The 19585-nt window shown below is 58.2% G+C and overlaps 1 protein-coding gene across 1 annotated transcript in view; it reads left to right on the forward strand.

Annotated features, from left to right (window-relative positions):
• Positions 1 to 1583: 1583 nt before the first annotated feature.
• ITGAD (integrin subunit alpha D) overlaps positions 1584 to 19585 on the forward strand; it is a gene marked incomplete at both ends in the record, with an annotated part of 28051 nt that continues 10049 nt past the window's right edge. The window contains 20 exons of the mRNA XM_081089749.1: positions 1584 to 1614; positions 3519 to 3624; positions 5637 to 5740; positions 5868 to 5938; positions 6052 to 6166; positions 8645 to 8775; positions 9757 to 9902; positions 12852 to 13005; positions 13123 to 13273; positions 13464 to 13537; positions 14678 to 14810; positions 15047 to 15189; positions 15356 to 15496; positions 15588 to 15797; positions 16438 to 16568; positions 16653 to 16828; positions 17572 to 17726; positions 17985 to 18116; positions 18892 to 18965; positions 19200 to 19341. Of these exons, the coding sequence (XP_080945875.1) occupies positions 1584 to 1614; positions 3519 to 3624; positions 5637 to 5740; positions 5868 to 5938; positions 6052 to 6166; positions 8645 to 8775; positions 9757 to 9902; positions 12852 to 13005; positions 13123 to 13273; positions 13464 to 13537; positions 14678 to 14810; positions 15047 to 15189; positions 15356 to 15496; positions 15588 to 15797; positions 16438 to 16568; positions 16653 to 16828; positions 17572 to 17726; positions 17985 to 18116; positions 18892 to 18965; positions 19200 to 19341 (2520 nt within the window). The remainder of the gene's footprint in view (positions 1615 to 3518; positions 3625 to 5636; positions 5741 to 5867; positions 5939 to 6051; positions 6167 to 8644; positions 8776 to 9756; positions 9903 to 12851; positions 13006 to 13122; positions 13274 to 13463; positions 13538 to 14677; positions 14811 to 15046; positions 15190 to 15355; positions 15497 to 15587; positions 15798 to 16437; positions 16569 to 16652; positions 16829 to 17571; positions 17727 to 17984; positions 18117 to 18891; positions 18966 to 19199; positions 19342 to 19585) is intronic.

Here is a 19585-nt window from a genome sequence, read left to right on the forward strand (position 1 = left end):
TTTTAGCCAGGACTTCTTTCCAGGCAGCTTGTCTTCCTTGCGGGTGGGTGGAGGAGGCCCCTGTCACAGATGACCTGGCTGGTGCTTAACCAGAAGGTCCCGGCTGGTTAAGTGAGACTGTTTCTGGGAGAGGTTGCACCTGCAGTCATGTCAGGCATTCACTCTACGTTTGGTGTCATGGGCTTTTAGCACAAGTGACTCGATTGGGGGCTGTGGTTTTCTCTCCAACAATAATCTGCAGGAAGTAGGAATGTTCGCCTCGAAGCCTGCAGTTGCAGTCCCCGGCCCAGTCCTTGCCAGGGCACCATCAATGCCCCTCCCAGCCTCTAACTGATCTCTTCTGTCCATCGAGTATCAGCTCAAGTAACTGGGGCTAAAATTTTTGTTTAGAAAGCTATTTTATATTGTCTACCCTTGGCATTTAACCTACATTTGAAGTGTTAAAGATAACTGTCATAAATATATGCTTAACATAGTATGCCACGGTTAGGGATTCTGACATATATTTTCACCTTCTAAGTCTGGGCTCTTATATAGCGGACCTTTTTTCATGTTGTTACAAAGCATCTATTTATGTTTAATTGTGTGATACTTAAAGCACACAGAAAATTACAGAGAGAGAAAATAGCAACCACACATTTACCTGCCCCTCCCTGATTTAACAAATGCTAAAATATTCAGTGCTGAATGTTAAATTTAAAGAATGCCAGCAGTGTCCTCCCCGCCCCACCAGAGGCGGTCACGCTTCTGACTTCGATCTCCGTGGGCTGGTGGCGCCTGCCCGTATGAAAGGACTCGTACATTGTGCCTCCGGTTCCTGGCTTCTTTCGCTTCTGACACTGTTGAGACTCACCCATGTTGTCACATGTATCTGTGACTTACTGCTCACTAGTAAGTCCGTGTGTATGAATTTACCAGTTTGGTTCTACTTCTTTCCACAGCACCCTGGCCCATGTCCCTCCTGCCCCTCCCCCCTGGATATTTTAATATTTGTTAAATCTGGGAGGAGTAGGTAAATGTGTGGCTGCTATTTGTTCTCTGTAATTTTCTGTGTGCTTTAAGTATTACATGATTAAACATAAATAAATGTCCTGTAACGTTAAAATATATGAGAAAATCCCTGACTGCTGCATACTATTTTAAGCATATATTCATGACAGTTATTTCTAACACTTCAGATGTAGGTTAAATGTCAAGTGTAGAGTGGTGTAGGTTAGACCTGAGGGGTGGTCTGCCCCTCTCCAGCTCACACCCATGTCCTAGGGCTCATATGCCACCTGGTTTCGGAGGCACCGGCTGGGTCTAAAGGGCTTGGGGGGGGGGGCGTGTCTTCTGGGTCAGCCAGGCCCTCGAGGTGGTGGAGGGGGAGAACTTGGGGGTTGTCCCCCAGGGTGGTGTTGGCTTTCTGCCCCTGCCTCTGCTCTATGGTGAACCAGGGACTTCCTCAATGTGCCTTCTCTTCCCACTTCAAGGCCCTGAGTAGTTACTAACTCTTCACCGAGCAGCCTTCAGCGAGCTGGTGCTCAGCCCTGCGATTCAGCAGCTGCTCAGCCCCACGGTCCTCCTCCAGCGGCTGCTCAGCGATGGCCTTTGGAGCTGTGCTCTTCCTGGGCGGTGAGTGGGGCCCCGGAGCTGGGAGAAGCCCTGGGGGCAGCTCCCCCGGGAGCTGAAGGCAGGGGAGGGCTGGTCCATGGGGTGCGGACGGAGGACGGGCTTGCAGTCTGGGGAGGGTGAGACCTGAGCCGAGGTGGGCAGAGGGGCGCTGGGTGCTGCTCGGGCAGAGGCCCTCTCCCCTGGGTGGCCTGTGCGGGCGCTGGGGGGTGAGAGGAGCCAGCCCCAGCAGCCGGGAGGGGAGGCCACAGGAGCCAGCAGAGAGGGGACGGCTGGGTACCACCTGGGTACCCGGTCCTGCGTCTCCCTTGAATCTTGGTTTCGGGTTGGCACTCACTGCCGCCGAGAGAAAACTCTGGACGTTGGAAACGGTGTCAGGCCCACATCCAGGAGTCATTTGAAAATCGGTCATGTGTGTGTCTTAAAGCCCGACTTCACACAGAAATCCCGATTCCGGCTTCTCTTGAGAAGGGGGGAGGTCCGGCAGCTCTGGCGCCAGCGCCAGTGATGGCTGCCCCTGGGGAAGGGCCGCGTCTCTAAGGGCCTCACTCCCGGGCTCACACGCCCGCTTCTCGCTGACGTCACCCTGACGGACTCCTTGTCAGATCCTGGGGCCGCCATTCTTTGGCAGGAAGGCCTAGGACGTGAGGCTCCCCCACGTGGCCATCGTAGGCCCCAGGTCCCCAAACTCCTGTCCTCCTCCCCGAAGCCCGGGCATGAGGGTCTGGGCCCTCCCTGTCTCGGCCCAGCCTGAGGCTTGGCTTCCCTGGAGTTTCCCTGGCCTTGGGCTTAAAGTCGGGTCCTCAGTACAGAGAGGACTCGGAGCTCTAGGAGGGATGGGGAGGGAGGGTGGTTGCCTGGGATGGGGGAGCAAGAAAAAGCCCGTGAAATGTAGGGGTTTCCCTGAAGCTTTCGAGCGTAGCCACCAGAGAAGAGCCTGTGGCCAGTGAAGGGCCCGGAGAGAGGGCCGGCCTCCTGGCTGGGCTGGTGTCCAGTTCTGGGTCAGTCAACAGGCAGCGTTCATCCCCGGCTAAGGGCCAGGCACTGTGCCAGGCTCCCATTCAGGGCAGCACAGTCCTGGCCCTCTGAGAGCCTGGCGCCAAGGGAGAGGGGCAAGGACACGTATGACTTCAAATAATGAATCAGACTTCTTTTTTGTTTGTTTGTGCTTCTGTTGTTTATCTTCATCTGAGGGTATGTCTCCACTGCTTTTCAGAGAGTGGAAAGGAGGAGGGAGTGGGGGAGAGAGAGAGAGAAATGTTGATGTGAGAGAGACTCATCGACTGGTTGCCACCCACACACGCCCCACTAGGGGCAGGGAGCGAACCCGTAACCCAGGTATGTGCCCTTGAATGGGAATCAAACCCACGACCCTTCTGTGCGCGGGCCAGCTCTCCAGCCACTGCGCACCGGCCAGGGCTAATCCCAGAATTCTAAGTGTGTTCTCCAACCTGGCCCCCAGGGCCTCTGGATGAGGAGAAGGTAGAGCAGGGTGACCATATGCCCTGGTTTGCGGGGCAGCCCCAGCGTCCCTGGTGTCAGTGTTGATGGTGTTCCTTTCACTCTCAGAAGGTCCCCGTGTAGACAGTAAACCCTGTGGCCGCTTTGTCTTTAAAAGGCGTTCCTGATGCAACATCCCAGGCGGTGCCGGGCCTGATGCGGGTTCTGGATGCCCTCTGCGGTCCCGAGGGTCCCCTCTGCCTCCCTGTCCTTCGCAGTGCGCTCTGATTATTTCTAAGGGAGGGAGGGAGACAGGAGCCACACAGCCGGCAAACCAGGAAACAACGAAGACGGGCAGATGGGAAACCCAGGCTGCGGGAGGGTGGGCATCAAGATTCCAAGAAGGGGAATCCAGAGGGGGGCTTCTCTGACCCTCCTCCCTGCCCCTCGGCCCCACATCCCCTCAGTTCTGGCTGCTTGTCACGGATTCAACCTGGATGTGGAGACGCCCAGGGTCTTCCAGGAGGACGGCGCTGGCTTTGGGCAGAGTGTGGCCCAGTTTGGCAGATCTAGGTAGGCCCCCCACTCCCCTCGCCTCCCGCCGCCTCAGCGGTGGCTGTGCCCAGGTGTCCCGGGGCAAGCGCAGCGAGGTGCGGACACCCCGATTCACAATCCCAGGCCGGGCCACACGCTGGGCGACGCATGGCCGTGGGGGAGAGGTCTGGAATCCGCCCTCCTGCACTGAGTTTTGTTTTTTCTTTGTTCGCTTTGGAATGTAACACACAGACTGAACAGCAGAAATCCGAAAGGCCCAGCTCAATACTTTTGCTGTGTGTGCCAGGTAACCCTACCCAGATCAACACGGAGAGCAGCTCCAGCTCCCCACCCCCGGGCCCCTGGGGGCCGGGCCCCTGCTGATCGCTCAGCACCCAACAAGCCCTGCTTTTTTGAGTCGCCTCACAAATGCCAAATGCCAAGAGCAAAGTTTCACTTCTCCTCCCCCTCCGCCCCCCGGGAGCACTCTGTGCCCCACAAATCCCAAGGCAGCCACCGTCCCACTCCCTTCACCACCACGTGTGTTCAGGCCCCTCCGTCTTAAAAAAAAGAATATAGAGCTACTGACTGGCCACTGTTCACCGCATCTATAATAAAGGAAATAGTGTACACTGGGTGAGATTCCCATTGTTACAGGGCTATTGTTTTTCCTGGTTTCTGCTGAATGATAGCCCAAATACTGAAAAGACGGAGCCTACGTGTGAGGAATGGGATAAAGACGAGCGCGCAGACTGATAGTTTGGCTAAAAGTTGGCTCGTGCTTGGAGACCAGCAGGCCAGGCTGCTCCGGGTCTAGCCGGCCGTTCAGGTTCCCACCAGCATCTTAGACACTCAGGGGCCTCAGCGCTCCCTACAGGAACGGCTCCAGGGAAGCCACTTTAAATACCAGCTTAACGAAGCCCTGCTCGGCTAATTAATTAAAACACACCAGTATTTCTCTGATTTTCTCATCTAAGTGGGGGAGTTGCTGGTGGTGGTAAATTTTTTTCCAAAGTTAAAAAAGTCTCTTCTCTCAAGTTTTGCAAAGAAACCATTGCATTTATGTGACTGCTAGAGGCCCGGTGCATGAAAATTCGTGCAGTGGGGGATGGGGAGGTCCCTCAGCCTGGGGCCTGCACCCTCTCACAGTCCAGGAGTCCTCAGGGGATGTCCTCCTGATGGCTCAGGAGAGGGCCTAAGTGCAGTCTGGCCTCCCTCTGTGGGAGGTGACTGGGCCGCCAATCAGAGGACGGTGCCACCCTCATCACCCTGCCGCTGCTGCTGCCCGGCCTCCCTCTGTGGGAGACGACCGGATGGCCCAATCAGGGGATGGTGCCAGCCCCCTCCCACATCGCCCCTCCACCACCATGCTCCCCCATCACCATTCCCTCCCTCTGCCCACTGGCATGAGCTTGGCTGGCCTGATGCTGCCTGCTCACCGGTCCCACCCCCCGCCAACTGATCATTCCTCGGTTCGGTCGATTTGCATATTATGCTTTTATTATATAGGATAGATATAGTTATGGATTCTGATATAGCTATAGCTGTTTTAAATTGTCCAATTTAAATTGTTTCTATTATATTTTTGTATAATTCATTACAGAATCATCAGATTGTTTTGAAAACTAGGACTTCAGAAAATTTTCCATTGAACTTGAGGTGATCTGTTTCTTGGGGTGACTAAGAATGATGGCACCCCAGAAACAAAGGTTACTTACCCACTGTTGGGAAATGCTGTTTTGTTGTGAACAGTTTTATTTTTGGCGAATGTTAAAAAACACACGCCAAAAACAACCAAACCATTTGTGTAAATAAATACACATATATTCATGCACACACACACACACACACACACACACACACACACACACACGATGCCCCATGTGGTCCTTCCCATTTGTGGGTTGAACTTAGGCCCTGATTTTTGAGTCGCCTCACAAGTGCCAAATGCCAAGAGCAAAGTTTCACTTCTCCTCCCCCCCCATCCCTACCCCCTGGGAGCACGCTGTGCCCCACCCCCCCTGTGACGTGTGTCATGGCTGTGCCTCCAGACTCGTGGTGGGAGCTCCCCTGGAGGTGGTGGGAGCCAACCAGACCGGACGGCTGTACGACTGCGACGCTGCCTCCGGCCTGTGTCAGCCCCTTTCACTGCACAGTGAGTGATTCCGCCCGAAATCCGGCCTCGACTCTCCGTGCCCGAGTCCCCCCTCTCAGCCTCCACCCCAGATTCTCCCTGAAAATGAGGGTGTGCCTTGAGTGTGACCATGTGTGTCTGCCCTCAGTCCCCCTAGAGGCTGTGAACATGTCCCTCGGCCTGTCCCTCGCGGCCTCCGTCCACCGCCCCTGGCTGTTGGTGAGTTTCCTGGGTCACAGCAGGGGCAAGAGGGGCAGGGGCCAGCGGAGGCTGGGGAGGGGCCAGAGCGGGAGTGTCCTGGGCCTCTTGCCTACACCGGCCTCTGCACCTAGGCCTGCGGCCCCACCATGCACAGAGCCTGCGGGGAGAACATGCACGTGGAAGGCTCCTGCCTCCTGTTGGACTCCCAGCTGCAGGTTGTCCGGAGAGTCCCCGCTGCCCAGCCAGGTAGGCCTCCTAGGGCAGCAGTGCTGTGGGGCCACGTGCTGGCACCAAGAAGCGGGCAGGCATGAGGCCTGGTCTCCGCCTCCTGCTGAGGCGGCCTCGGTGCTGAGCTGCCGAGTCCCCAGATGAACTCTTCCCCCTTAAGGGCAGCGAATGGCAGGCCGTGGGAGGGTGCACAGGGCGCCGGCACTGGCATCGTGCACAGGGCATGGGCCTGGGCACCGCAGGCGGCTCTTGCCCGTGGTCACCTCCTGTGTCCCGGGGCCATTGCTTCATTCTCGGGGCCTTGGTTTCCTCGTTGGTAAGATGGCGCTAAATCACCAAGGTGCTTGTGAGGATTAAATAGACAGAGCGCAGCCTGACCTAGCCGAGGGCTCCGTGGCGAGGAGGGAGGCCACGCTGCCTCCTCCGTGGCCGAGGGGAGGGCGGGCCCAGGGCAGGGCGGCCTCTCCGGTACTGACTGAGGACGTGACCGAGGACAGTGCGTTGGGTCAGGGAAGCCGTGACGCCAGACGTGGCGGGCTTTTAGCCGAAGGTGAAGCAGCAGCAGGAACCCCGCAGGCCGCAGAGTCTACAGAGAGTGAGAGCGTGGAGGAGGGTGTCCGCTCTCGGGTGCCCGGCCCTGCCCGGAGGCTGTGCAGCCCGGCGGGGATGGGGCATTTAAATGCTCGAAGGTAAATGCCTCCCGGATGTCTCCGGGGCCTGAGGAAATGGGCCGCGGGCGGTAAACCTGCAGGTGAGGCGTTTGCCTGGAAGGGAAGGGGCGGGGCAGCGTCCAGGCAGTGGAGGGCGCCCGACCTAGTTGCATCCTCACGAGATAGATCCTGGGTGCTGGGCAGGGTGACCCCCACCACAGCCGAGAAAGCAGGTCCGAGGTGAGCGCCACTGTTAGGGATGGAGGACGTCAGGCACAGCCTGCCTGGCCGGGTCCTTTTCCAGAAGACGCGGTACAGCAGGGGCTGCTGTTGGAGGCCAGGGGATCGCATGAAAGGAGCAGGACAGAAGGGAATTACGAGGGAGCTCGTATTGGCGGAGAGGGTGTGGGGGTGCTTTCGAGATGCAGCTGAGAAAGTGGGCACAAGTGTGAGATATGGTGACAGGAACACCAGCTCCCAGCTGGGGGCGGGGGTAACGTGAGAAGGGGGCCCGGGGCCTCTGAGCCTGCCAGTGGCCAGTGGGGCTGGATGTCCTAGTCCTGGGGAGAACGGGGATGTGATTTCCCATTTGCTCTCTGCACCAGCTGGCTGAGCGGGAGGAGCGGCCTCAGCTCAGCCTCACTCCTCAGCGCTGGGTCCCTGGCCCCCACCAGCCCGGGGCAGCACAGGATGTGGGCACAGTGGAGGCAGCAACTAGGTCTGGCAGACAGCCCACAGCCCCCCGCACGAGTGTGGAAACAATCTGAAATGTCTTATTTGTCACCTGCTGAAGGCCTGGCTTTCCCCTGCAGTGTGGACTCCGCAGGGCAGGGACGGCATCTATTTTGAAGCTCTGATCTTATAGTGCATCTCCCTGAACAGGCTCTGAGGCTCACTTGGGAATGGTCTCGGGAGCAATGCCCCTGAGTGTGAGGAAAGCAGGACTGCGCAGAGGGAGAGGGTGGACGCAGAGGCATCGGATCAGAGGCCTCAGCCGGAGCTCGGAGCTGGGAGCTGGGAGCTCAGAGCTGGGAACGTGGCTGGATACAGGCTGCCTCCAGGAACAGGAGGTGTAATGGTGGGCAAGACAGCTCCCGTTTGGACTGGCATGATTCCTGGGAGGGACTCCACCGGGAGCCCTGGACAGCGAATTCCCTGTGGCTGGGATGAGCGCTTCGTCCCGGTAGGGATCGGGCCTGGTGGCAGCCCCAGCTGCAAGTGTGTCCTTCCCTGGGCCCAGCGCCACGCCAGCCTGTGGTGCCCATGGGGGTAACAGCGACCGCTCATTGGGGGCACCCCCTACCTCAGACACTTTGTGTTCACATCAGTTCTTCTTATCCTGGCAATGATCCCACGCGGGAGGCACTCTTCTTGTGCCCATTTTACAGATGGGAAAACTGAAGCCGGTGGAGTTACATAACTTGCCTGAATCCACCACTGGCAGGTGGTGGAGCTGACTTGAGCCCAGCAGGCTGGCTCCAGGGTGCACACTCTGGACCACTTTGCTAAACTGCCTTCTCCTAACCTCGATGGCATCTTTAGAGTGTGTGTTCAATAGATATTTGTTAACTAAATGATTGAGGAACCCCCTGGGCCCCTGTTCTCTACTTCCTCCTTCCCCTTTGCAGGCCTTGTGGGAAGAGGGGAGCCACAGGGACTCCGCTGAGGGGAGCGGGGCTGGGGCCACAGACGTGGGTCTCCTCCGTGGAGGGTGTGGAAACCGGGTGCGAATTGATTCCTATGCCCAGGACAACCCCTGCGTCTGTGGAGAGGGAAGGCTTTCTGGGTCCGCGGAGGTGGCTGGCACCCACACGTGCATCTCTGGTTCCTCCCTCCCTCTCCACAGAGTGTCCGCACCAACAGATGGACATTGTCTTCCTCATCGATGGCTCGGGCAGCATTGGCCAAAGTGACTTTAAGCAGATGAAGAACTTTGTCAGAGCCGTGATGGGCCAGTTCAAGGGCAACAGCACCCTGGTGAAGACTGGGTCCCCTAGGCCTGAGGAGTGGGGTGGGAGGGTCTGCTTCTGGGGACCACAGCCCGGGAGGGGGCGTGGCATCGCTGGGGTGGCTGGCCCGGCAGGCCTGTGCCGGGATGAGGCCAGGGTCCAGGGTCAAGGTAAGGTGCCAGCGCAGGCCAATTTGCATCCTCACCCTAGGAGGTCCCCACCCCCCATTGCATTTAATAGGTTCCCACATGCCACAGAAAATATAATGTTTTTGCTGTTTAAAAGCATTGAAAATTTTGTAAAATAATTCTGCTGTGAAATGTGACTGAAAGTAACTTGGCCAGATCATTGATGATTCTGTATAATTCTTAATTCATGCCTTCTTCATCTTATTATTTTATCTCCCAGTAATTAGTGAATGTGTATGTACAAATTCTTGAGGAGTGAGGAAACACAGCTACAAATTGATTTCATGTGTTATCATTTTTGAAGATGTAAGTTTAACAATTATTGTGGTTGGCAAGGTTATTCTTTGCAGACGATGAAAGAAGCATTATTGGATTTTGAGTTTCCGGTTGTCTTTTGGGGTCATTTTCTTTTCTTGTGGGTTTCAGTATATTTTTGCTGGGCCTGAAAAACACAGACCAAGCCCTGACCGGTTTGGCTCAGTGGATAGAGCATCGGCCTGCGGACTGAAAGGTCCCAGGTTCGATTCTAGTCAAGGGCATGTACCTGGGTTGCGGGCACATCCTCAGTGGGGAGTGTGCAGGAGGCAGCTGATCGATGTTCCTCTCATCGATGTTTCTAACTCTCTAGCCCTCTCCCTTCTTCTCTGTAAAGAATCAATAAAATATATTTTTTTAAAAAATAAAAGTGCTTAAAATGGAAAACAAACAAACAAAACAAAAAAACACAGACCATGGTTTGCAAGCCCAAAATTATTCTGAAATAAAAAGCGTACTAAACCCCAAAACAACAGCTCCTGAGCCCAGGCCCCTCTCGCCCGCAGTTCTCACTGATGCAGTACTCCAACATCATGGAGACCCACTTCACCTTCACCCAGTTCCAGGACAGCCCGGGCCCTCAGAGCCTGCTGGATCCCATCGTCCAGCTGAAAGGACTGACCTATACAGCCTCAGCCATCCAGATAGTGGTGTAAGCTCCCCTGCTGCCTGCGGGATCCCCGCCTCCCACCCCCCTGCTGCCTGCGGGATCCCCGCCTCCCACCCCCCTGCTGCCTGCGGGATCCCCGCCTCCCACCCCCCTGCTGCCTGCGGGATCCCCGCCTCCCACCCCCCTGTTGCCTGCGGGATCCCCGCTTCCCACCCCCCTGCTGCCTGCGGGATCCCCGCCTCACCCTGGGTCCGGGACAGCCCTTCCTCCAGCTGAGGGAGGCTCGGGAAAGGGATGCAGAAGGGAAGGGAGGGACTGCAGGCAGAGTCCTCCTGGAGCAATTCGGGCCTCCTGCTCCCCGCATCCCCTCCCCTCCCCCTCCCTCGCCCCTTGCAGGAAGGGCTCCTCTGTCCCCTTTCCCATTGCCTGGCCTTGCATGGGCTGGACCCGGAGCCCGCCTGGGGCAGCCAGCTCCTGGCCTTTGGTTCAGACATATCTGGGTTCCCGTGCTGGCTCCCCACTGGTTATCTGGGCAACCCTGGGCGTTACTGACCTTTCTGTCTCGGTACATTTCAAATGAGTAAACTCACCTGTTGGTTTAGGATGGAACGAGGTAACATGCGAGGAGCTCCTGCAGGGAAGGTGCTGGATCAGCGGCAGGGTTGGGAGCCGCCGCCCTCGCCCCCTTCGCCGCAGGCACCGTGCCTCTCCCGCTCCCGCCCTCCCCTCCTTCCTCACCCACGCGTGCCCTCTTCATTAGCTGGTGCTGGTGTTCTGTCCTGTATCTGTTGGTGTTGTTTGCTTTATCTTTAAAGCCAGCACACGTGATGCATTACTAACATGTGCCACAGGATAACACGTGGCCCGGCCCTACGGCTGGGCGCTGGCCGGGCACCTGTCAGCACCGGGTGTGGAGGCGGGGAGAGGGCCCAGGTGCGAGGCCGGCACGGAAGACGTGGCTCTCGTGGGAGAGCGGCTGAGTGTCCTGGGTGCTCTGCTGCCTGCACACTCCAGGGCGCGGCTCTGGGGGTGGTGCCGGAGAGAGGGGTGCTTCTCCAAATGCCCCCTCTTCACTCCTGTGGCTCAGAACTGGCCACTGACCCCTGGGGACGGACAATCATGAGAACAGCCTCCGTCCCCGAGTGAAGCTTCTGTCCTGGTCCGTCGTCCCTTTCTTCTCTGGGGCTCCGTCCAGGGGTGGCCACGGTGAGGTTCTCTCAGTGCCGCCCTGCTCCTCCCTCCGCCCGGCTCCTCCCTCCGCCCGGCTCCTCCCTCCGCCCCGCTCCTCCCTCCGCCCGGCTCCTCCCTCCGCCCCGCTCCTCCCTCCGCCCCGCTCCTCCCTCCGCCCCGCTCCTCCCTCCGCCCGGCTCCTCCCTCCGCCCTGCTCCTCCCTCCGCCCGGCTCCTCTCTCCCAGACAGCAGACAGCCCGCCGCTCCCCAGAGCCAAGCCGCCTCAGGCTGACTCCGCTCCTTCCTGCCACGGACTGGGATTGGGGTGGGGAGTAGGAATTTTATTACAAAAAAGACAAAAGGGCAATAACTTTAAGGAAATATTGGGGGACCCACTGTCCCTCTAGCCAAACGCCTCACTGTATTTTACTTTTTTAATCCTCACCCGAGGATAGGTTTATTGATGAGAGAGAGAGAGAGAGAGAGAGAGAGAGAGAGAGAGAGAGAGAGAGAGAGAGACATTGATTGGTTGCCTCCCACTCGCACCCCAACCAGAATCAAACCTGCAGCCTGGGCATGTGCCCTGACTGGGAATCGAACCCACAACCGTTTTGCTGTATGGACGATGCTCCAACCAACTGAGCCACCTGGCTGGGGTCCCTCACAGCTTTTTGCAACAAGAGGAAATAAGTACAAACGGATAACAGAATCCCACCTGCAAAGCAGTGTGACTCCCATCCCCGTCTGTGCGCCGACACATTTCACATGGTCACGACCGGGTGGAAACTGCTTCCGTCTGCCTTGTTTCCGTCTGCTGTGTGGATCGCGTCCACCTGCCTCCACAGCTTTTCCTGCTTTCCTCTGAAATGTCTGTGTGCTTCTCCAGGGCTCTGGGTCATGTGCTGCACGCCTTCCCTAATGTTGGACGAGGGCTGTTTCCGGCGTTACATGCGCGCGGATGTGAGCACACGGCCACAGTGTGAATGGTGTGCGGCAGCTCCACAGAGTTAACGCTTCCCGAGAGGCCGCTCACTGCAGTCAAAGCCTGGCCTTATTGGGGCCTCAGAATCACCCGATACCATCTGTCTCCATTATCTGTTGTTGCCTAATGACTCCCAACTTTGGTGGCTTAAACTGCAGCTCTTTTATTATTATCTTCATGATCCGGGGCTCAGCCATGTCACACAGGCTCTCCGTCCCTCGTGGGGCTGGTCGGAGGGCGCCTGGGCTGGAACACGAGAGCGGCCCTCCCGTGGCTGCAAGGTGGGGCTCGTCCGGGATGGCTGGGCCTCTCCATGTGGCCACTCCAACAGGGGAGCTAGACCTCTCTCATGGGGTTCAAGGGCTCCCCAAGGGGCAAAAGCTACCAAGGCTGGGCACGGTGTCTCCTCCACTGCATGCGGGCGAGTAGAGCACGTCCCAGGCCGGGTTCAGTATGGGAAGGGGGTCGGGTGGGGCTCCCTGGGGCCATCGTGGGAGACCAGCTATGGCACAGTCGTGGTTCTCACCTTGCTGGAGGGAAGCAGAGGCTCAGAGAGCCGAGGTAACTCGCCCGCAGAGCTCCCGCCCGCACCACGCTGCCTCCTGGGAGTGAGACGCCACCGTGGGTGGAATTCTAGGAGCAGGGGACCTGCGAATCTTCGTTATTGGCCTTACTGATCATTGTCAGCATGGTTTTCAAAAAGGGGTGGATTTCTTCACACACCTGGCAGCCTGGGGCACCAGGAATCCCCCGCCCTCCAGATGAGCTACTGGTGCCAGAGACCATTTCCTCCCGGAGTCGGTCCCCCTCAGCAGCCATCTCCCTCACCTCCCTGGCAGGAAGGACCTATTTCACAGTAGGAACGGGGCCCGCAAAAGTGCCAAGAAGATCCTCATTGTTATCACGGATGGACAGAAGTACAAAGACCCCCTCGAGTACAGTGATGTCATCCCCCAGGCCGAGAGAGCCGGCATCGTCCGCTATGCCATTGGGGTGCGTACCCTCCCTGTGGACTGCCCCAGGCTCGGCCTGCACCTGTCCCCCCCTACCCCCCCACCCCCACCCTGCGGCAGCAGGCGGGCGCTCCTCCTCAGCCGCCTCTCTGCCCAGGTGGGAGGCGCTTTCCAGGAAACGGCCGCCAGGCGGGAGCTGGACACCATCGGCTCCGCGCCCGCGCGGGACCACGTGTTCAAGGTGAACAACTTTGCAGCGCTCGGCAGCATCCAGAAGCAGCTGCAGGAGAAGATCTTCGCGGTGGAGGGTAAACGGGGAAAGAGCTGAGGTCTCAGCACCGAAGGTGCCCCCACCCACTTGTCCCCTGCGGGTCTGAGGTCCATCCCTGGTCACAGCTCACCCAAAACTGAACCCAAGCCTCAGGCTCCCCTCCTTCCTCCGCTCCGAGCCCCTGCGGTCTCCTGGCCTCCGGGAGCCTCAGCGACCTGTTCCCACAGGAACCCAGTCGAGGACAAGTAGCGCCTTCCAGTATGAGATGTCACAAGAAGGCTTCAGTTCGGCGCTCACAAAGGTGGGTGGAGCACGCAGTTGGCAAGCGGGCCTCGGGCACTACCCTGGGCCAGCCCTTGGTTGGCAACTGGGACCCAGAAGTATACAGAAAGCAGACCCTGTCCTCCAGCTCAGCATCTGTTCGGGCCCGACGTTCAGGGCATGTGTGGGTGCTGGGGACACGGCAGAGAACAGATTAGCCGAAGCTCCTTCTCTCTTGGGGGAGGTGACAACCGAGAAACAACACCTTTCAGACTGTGGGAGTCGGGACAGAGCAAGGGAGGTGCTCAGAGGAGACCCGGGGAGTGGGAACTGAAGCTGGGCGATGAGAAAGGGCCAACCCTGGACACACGTGGGGAGAGATGGCTCCAGTAGAGGGGAAAGCACGTGCAAAGGGCCTGAGGCAGGAGCAATGTCACTGCAATAGGGAGCTGGAAGGGCAGCAGAGCCAGGCAGAGTGCACGCAGGGCAGTGCGGAAGGAGATGGCCGTGGCGGTGGGAAGGGCCAGACCACGCAGACCCAGACATGACAACATCGCACGCCTTATCCAAAGGTCGGTGTGTGGTCCATATGTCCAGAGGGACTCGCTTCCCGACAATTTGTGGAGAGAGTGAGGCGGACATAGAAATGGAATGAGATTGGCCATGAATTGATCCCTAAGCTGAGCCATGGGTACTATGGGCTCGTTATACACTTCTCTCTACTTTTGTAAATGTTCTCAATTATCCACAATCAAAAGTTTACCAGCAAACGGTCTGTGTGGAGCAGGGAATGCCCGTGGCTTCCCGAGGGAGGAGCAACACCCAGAGGAGGGAGGAGGCTGCCACTTCCAGAGGGAGGCGCTGAGTCCCAGCAGGAGGGAGAGAGGTGTTCCCGCAAGGCTTGGTGTGTTTGGGAACAGAGGGGACTCCACAGGTTTGACTGGGGTGGATCCTAGATGCCACCCTCAGGGGCTTGGTGACGGGTGCCATCTTGGTTCCCCTGGAGGGTGGCGGCTGCACACTTGGGTTTGAGAGGACCTAACTCTGGGGCAGTGAGAGGCGATGGGGCTGACCGGGCAGGGGCCCTGGATGGGGAAGAGGGATTCCAAACAATGGGTGAGGCCGCCTTGGAGTTGCTGTTTCTCCTGCCCCCCGGCTCAGCCCAGACCTTCCTTCCCAGGACGGACCAGTTCTGGGCGCTGTGGGGAGCTTCAGCTGGTCTGGAGGTGCCTTCCTGTACCCCCCAAACAAGAAACCTCCCACCTTCATCAACATGTCTCAGGAGAACCTGGACATGGCGGACTCCTACCTGGGTGAGAACAGGCTCTGGCTGTGCGGACAGGGACAGGCGGGAGATGAGCTGCTGGGGGGCAGGGGACAGGGGTGGGGGGCGGGGGGCAGGGGTGGGGGGCGGGCGGCAGGGGACAGGTCGGGGGCAGGGGACGGTGGGGGCAGGGGACAGGTGGGGGCAGGGGACGGGTGGGGGGCAGGGGACAGGGTTGGGGGGGTTGGGGGGTGTGGCCTTTGAGCTGAGGCCCAGCCCCCTCAGGTTACTCCACCGAGCTGGCCCTTTGGAAGGGGGTGCAGAGCCTGGTCCTGGGGGCCCCCCGCCATCAGCACACCGGGAAGGCCGTCATCTTCACCCAGGCGGCTGGGCAGTGGAGGCCGAAGGCTGAAGTCACAGGGACCCAGGTTGGGTGTGGAGGACCAGAGGGTGGCGGGCTCTCCAGGGAGGAGGGAGCAGACGAAGGGGTTCGGGGCTCGTGGGGGGAGGTCCTGGTGCCAGGGAGAGGCGGGACCTGGCCAGAGGGTGCCCTGCGCCAGGGCAGACAGGGTGACGTGAGGCTCTGCCCTCCAGATTGGCTCCTACTTCGGGGCCTCCCTCTGCTCTGTGGACGTGGACAGAGATGGCAGCTCCGACCTGGTCCTCATCGGGGCTCCCCATTACTACGAGCCGACCCGGGGGGGCCAGGTGTCTGTGTGCCCCTTGCCCCGGGGGGTGAGTGGCTGAGGAGGCCTGGCTGGGTGGGGCCTGGGTGTGGGGTGGAGGGGTTGCCTGGGTTGGGACTGGCACTGTTTCTGCTCTGCAGAGGGCCAGGTGGCAGTGCTGGGCCATTCTCCGTGGGGAGCAGGGCCACCCCTGGGGCCGCTTTGGGGCAGCCCTGACCGCCATGGGGGACGTGAATGGGGACAAGCTGACGGACGTGGCCATCGGGGCCCCGGGGGAGGAGGAGAACCGGGGTGCTGTGTACCTGTTCCACGGAGCCTCGGGGCCGGGCATCAGCCCCTCCCACAGCCAGGTGAGGCCCTCCTCAGCCCCCTTCGCATTTCCTAGAGTCACCTGCTGCTGCTCCCACACTTGCCTTGGCAGGAGCCCTCCCCTCCTCCTCTCAGCGCCGCATTTCCGGTCGTCCGCCAGCCCCTGCGAAGATTGCCTCCTCTCCTGTGGTTCCAACAGGCTTCAGGCAGCCTTTGTGGGGGCTGATGGTAAAGAGCCTGCAGGCCCCTGTCAAACGCCTGGCCAGCCAGTCAGCTGTGCGCCTTCAGGCAAAGGGCTGAGTTAGCTTTCGTTTCCTCCTATGAAACATTAAATAACAAATCACCTCCATAGGCATCGTGTAGCTATAGCTCAATGGGAGTCCGTTCATCACACGTTTATGAATAAACACACAAATTAATAACGGGCTCTATTGTGTTCCCATTGTTAGGCTTTTACTTTGGCGTCAACCTGCACCCTCATGATGAGTGGGCCCCAAAGCGCTCCCCTCTCTTTGCCCAGGGTCCCTGAGAACCTCACTCTGCCTGCCTTCCATCCCACCCCCATCCCTTCTGTTCCGTTTCTCCACTCAGATCCAATTCGCTGCAGCCTCCTTCCCAAATCTTTCTTGTCATATCTCTCCATCGCCTCCCCCTGACCTCTACTTCTCCCCTCCCGGCCAGCGCATCGCAGGCTCCCAGCTCTCCCCCCAGTTCCAGAGTTTAGGGCAGTCGCTGAGCGGAGGTCAGGACCTCACCCAGGATGGACTGGCAGACCTGGCTGTGGGGTCCCGAGGTCACGTGCTGCTGCTCAGGTGACAGCTCCCACATCCCTCCCTGCTGGCTGTGCGTCCGACCTACCCTTCCTGGTCCTCCCAGAGGCAGAGTCCTCTCCTCAGCCCTGTGCGTGCCCCCAGGAGCCGGCCAGTGCTGAGCGTGGGCGTGGCCATCAGATTTGCCCCCTCCGAGGTGGGGCAGCCTGAGTACCAGTGCCTGGAAGAGGCGCCCTCCCGCCTGGAAGCTGCAAGCGCCACAGTCTGTCTCACTATCCACAAAAGCTCACCTGACCAGCTAGGTGAGTTTCCTCCCATGGACCCAGGCCCTCAGCCCCCAAGGCCCCAACCCCCAAGGCCCCAGCCCTATCCTCAGGACAGAGGGGCCCTGAAGCCAAATCTCACTTGCATATCCATTTCTGCTGGTGTTGGAAACCTGGGTCCCTTCTCTCCCCGTCTCCCCGGCCCAGGCCAAAGGCCTGTCTCCAGCATCACTCTGGAGTCTGCACACCCCTCTCCACCTGCCCAGCCACTGCCTGCCTGGAGGCCGCCCTTCTGCTTCCTACTCCACTTGGAGCTCTTCCCACGTCTGTTCTTGCACCTTCCCATCCTCCTCCTAGTGATTAGCCCTAACATGCAAACCTGGCCTCCTCATGCCCCTGCTTAACACCCCTCAGCTCTCCCCTTGCCTTTCTTTGTGAAGACCAGAGCCCCTCTCCACAGTGAACTGGCCCCTCCCCGACTCCAGCCTCTCCTCGGCCCGTTCCCCCTTAATCCACATAGACCATAGAGACTGCTCTGAGCCCACACCCTGCACCAGGCACTGTGCCAGCCACTGGCAAGGGGTGGGGTGGTGGGACACGGGCAGTTAGACTATGAGAGAAGCTATGACAGATCCTCGGCTTCGAGGAACATAATGTTTCGCTGAGAAATCAAATCTAACTCACACTGGAACAGCTACGACATGAATACCTGCTGCATGAACACATGAAAGAACGTTTGCTGGAACGTTTCACATTCTACCTTCCATCCTCCTCTGCTTCAGGGGACGTCCACAGCTCCGTCAGGTATGACCTGGCCTTGGACCCAGGCCGTCTGATTTCTCGCGCCATTTTTGAAGAGACCAAGAACTGGACTTTGACGCGAAGGAAAATCTTGGGGCTGGGAGAGTACTGTGAAACCCTGAAGTTGTTTTTATCAGTGAGGACTTTGGATTCTGGGGAGGGAGAGGGAGAGGGAGGGGAGCCCAGGGCTGGCCTCCCTGTCCCCGCTGAGTGAGGTGGGAAGTGGGCGTGGGGAGGGGGCCTGGGGCTGGGGAGAGGGAAGTTGGGGTCAGAGAGGCTGCTCCACAGCGTGGGGAGGGCAGTGTGTGACAGTGGGAAATGAGTCCAGTGGAGAAGCCCCCGGTGGGAAAGTAGGGCGGCAGAGAGTGGGTTCTGAAAAGCCCATCCCCCTCAGGGCTGTGTGGAGGATGTGGTGAGCCCCATCGTCCTGCGGGTCAACTTCTCCCTGGTGGGGCAGCCCATCCCCTCCACCCAGAACCTCCGCCCGGTGCTGGCTGTGGGCTCCCAGGACCTCTTCACTGCTTCTGTGAGTCTCGCGATGAAGTCCCAGGGATGGGTGGCCGTCCACGTGTCCCCATGTGCGTAAGAAACTCCAGTAGCTCCCAATCGCCCACCGACCACATCAGGTCTGAAAGGGCACCGCCCGATTCCGAGACCCTGTCCGCTGGGACCTACACATGCATCAACTCTGGTTTCGTTCTGCAGATCCTTCCTAACTTGCCTCGCTCCCACCCCTGTGCCTGTGACCATGTTGTATCTCTGATTTGGAAGACATTTTCTTCTCTCCACCTCAGCCATCTTTAGTCCCTAAAGCCCCAGTCTCTTCTCCCTTTCTTTGGGAATCCACACTGTCTCTTCTCCCCTGGCCTCGTAGCCTGTCATGGTGACGTGCCACTTGTCGCATGGCTGGAATCATAGCCATCTGCACCCACCTCTGTGGCTCTCTTGGCAAGAACCAGGTCTAATCCACCTGTAGTTTCTACCTTTCCCACCTCTCCAACCCCATCCAACCCAAAACCTGTCCCAGTATCGACTCTTAACAACGTCTGTTGAATAGTTGTTCCAGTGTGAGTTAGATTTGATTTCTCAGCTAAACATTATGTTCCTCGAAGCCAAGGATCTGTCGTAGCTTCTTTCATAGTCTAACTGCCCATCTGCCACCACCCCACTCCGTGCCAGTGGCTAGCACAGTGCCTGGTGCAGGGTGTGGGCTCAGTAATAGTCAATGTTGAGGAGAGCTCTTCATGAGGGAGGTGGAGGATTAAGACGTGGATGGAAAGAGACATACTGTTTTGCTGCAGCTCCCCTTTAAGAAGAACTGTGGGCAAGATCACCTCTGTGAAGGGGACTTGAATGTCAACCTCAGCTTCTCGGGGTGAGTGCCAGCTCCTGCCGTATCCGGGCACCCAAGCTTTTGGGTCTCCTACCAGCAGGATGAGAAGCGCTTGTGTCCCCCTTTGGCTGGCGTCATAACCGAGAAATGATTGCAACGTTATCAGCTAATAGCTCATGAGTTCCCAGTGCCTGCCCCTGCCCCTGCCCCTGCCCCTGATCCCATTCCAAACCCTTTCCAGTGGATCTCTCTCCAGTGCTGTACTGCCTCCTTCAGCCTGCAGGCCCTGGTGGTGGGAAGCTCTCTAGAACTCAACATGACAGTGGCTGTGTGGAATGAGGGTGAGGATTCCTACAGAACTGTGATCAACTTCTACTACCCAGCAGGGCTGTCCTATCGACGAGTGTTAGTTACTCAGGTAAATAGCTCCCTTGGGCTCTGGTTGGCTGGGACCTTTGCCCTGCCCTGGGTTATAGTAGGTTCTTTTTATGTCTCCTATGATAAAATATAAAACACACAGAAAAGTGTATAAAGCAGATATATACTTTAACAAATAATATTAAGTAAATGTCTATGCAATTAGCACCCCTGTGGGAAATAAATCCAGGTCAAGAAATAAAAGAGGGCTAGCACCCCCAGAAACCCTCTCAATATGCACCTTC

The sequence above is a fragment of the Myotis nattereri genome (genome assembly GCF_964212035.1).
Source record: "Myotis nattereri genome assembly, chromosome: 4".
NCBI lineage: Eukaryota > Metazoa > Chordata > Mammalia > Chiroptera > Vespertilionidae > Myotis > Myotis nattereri.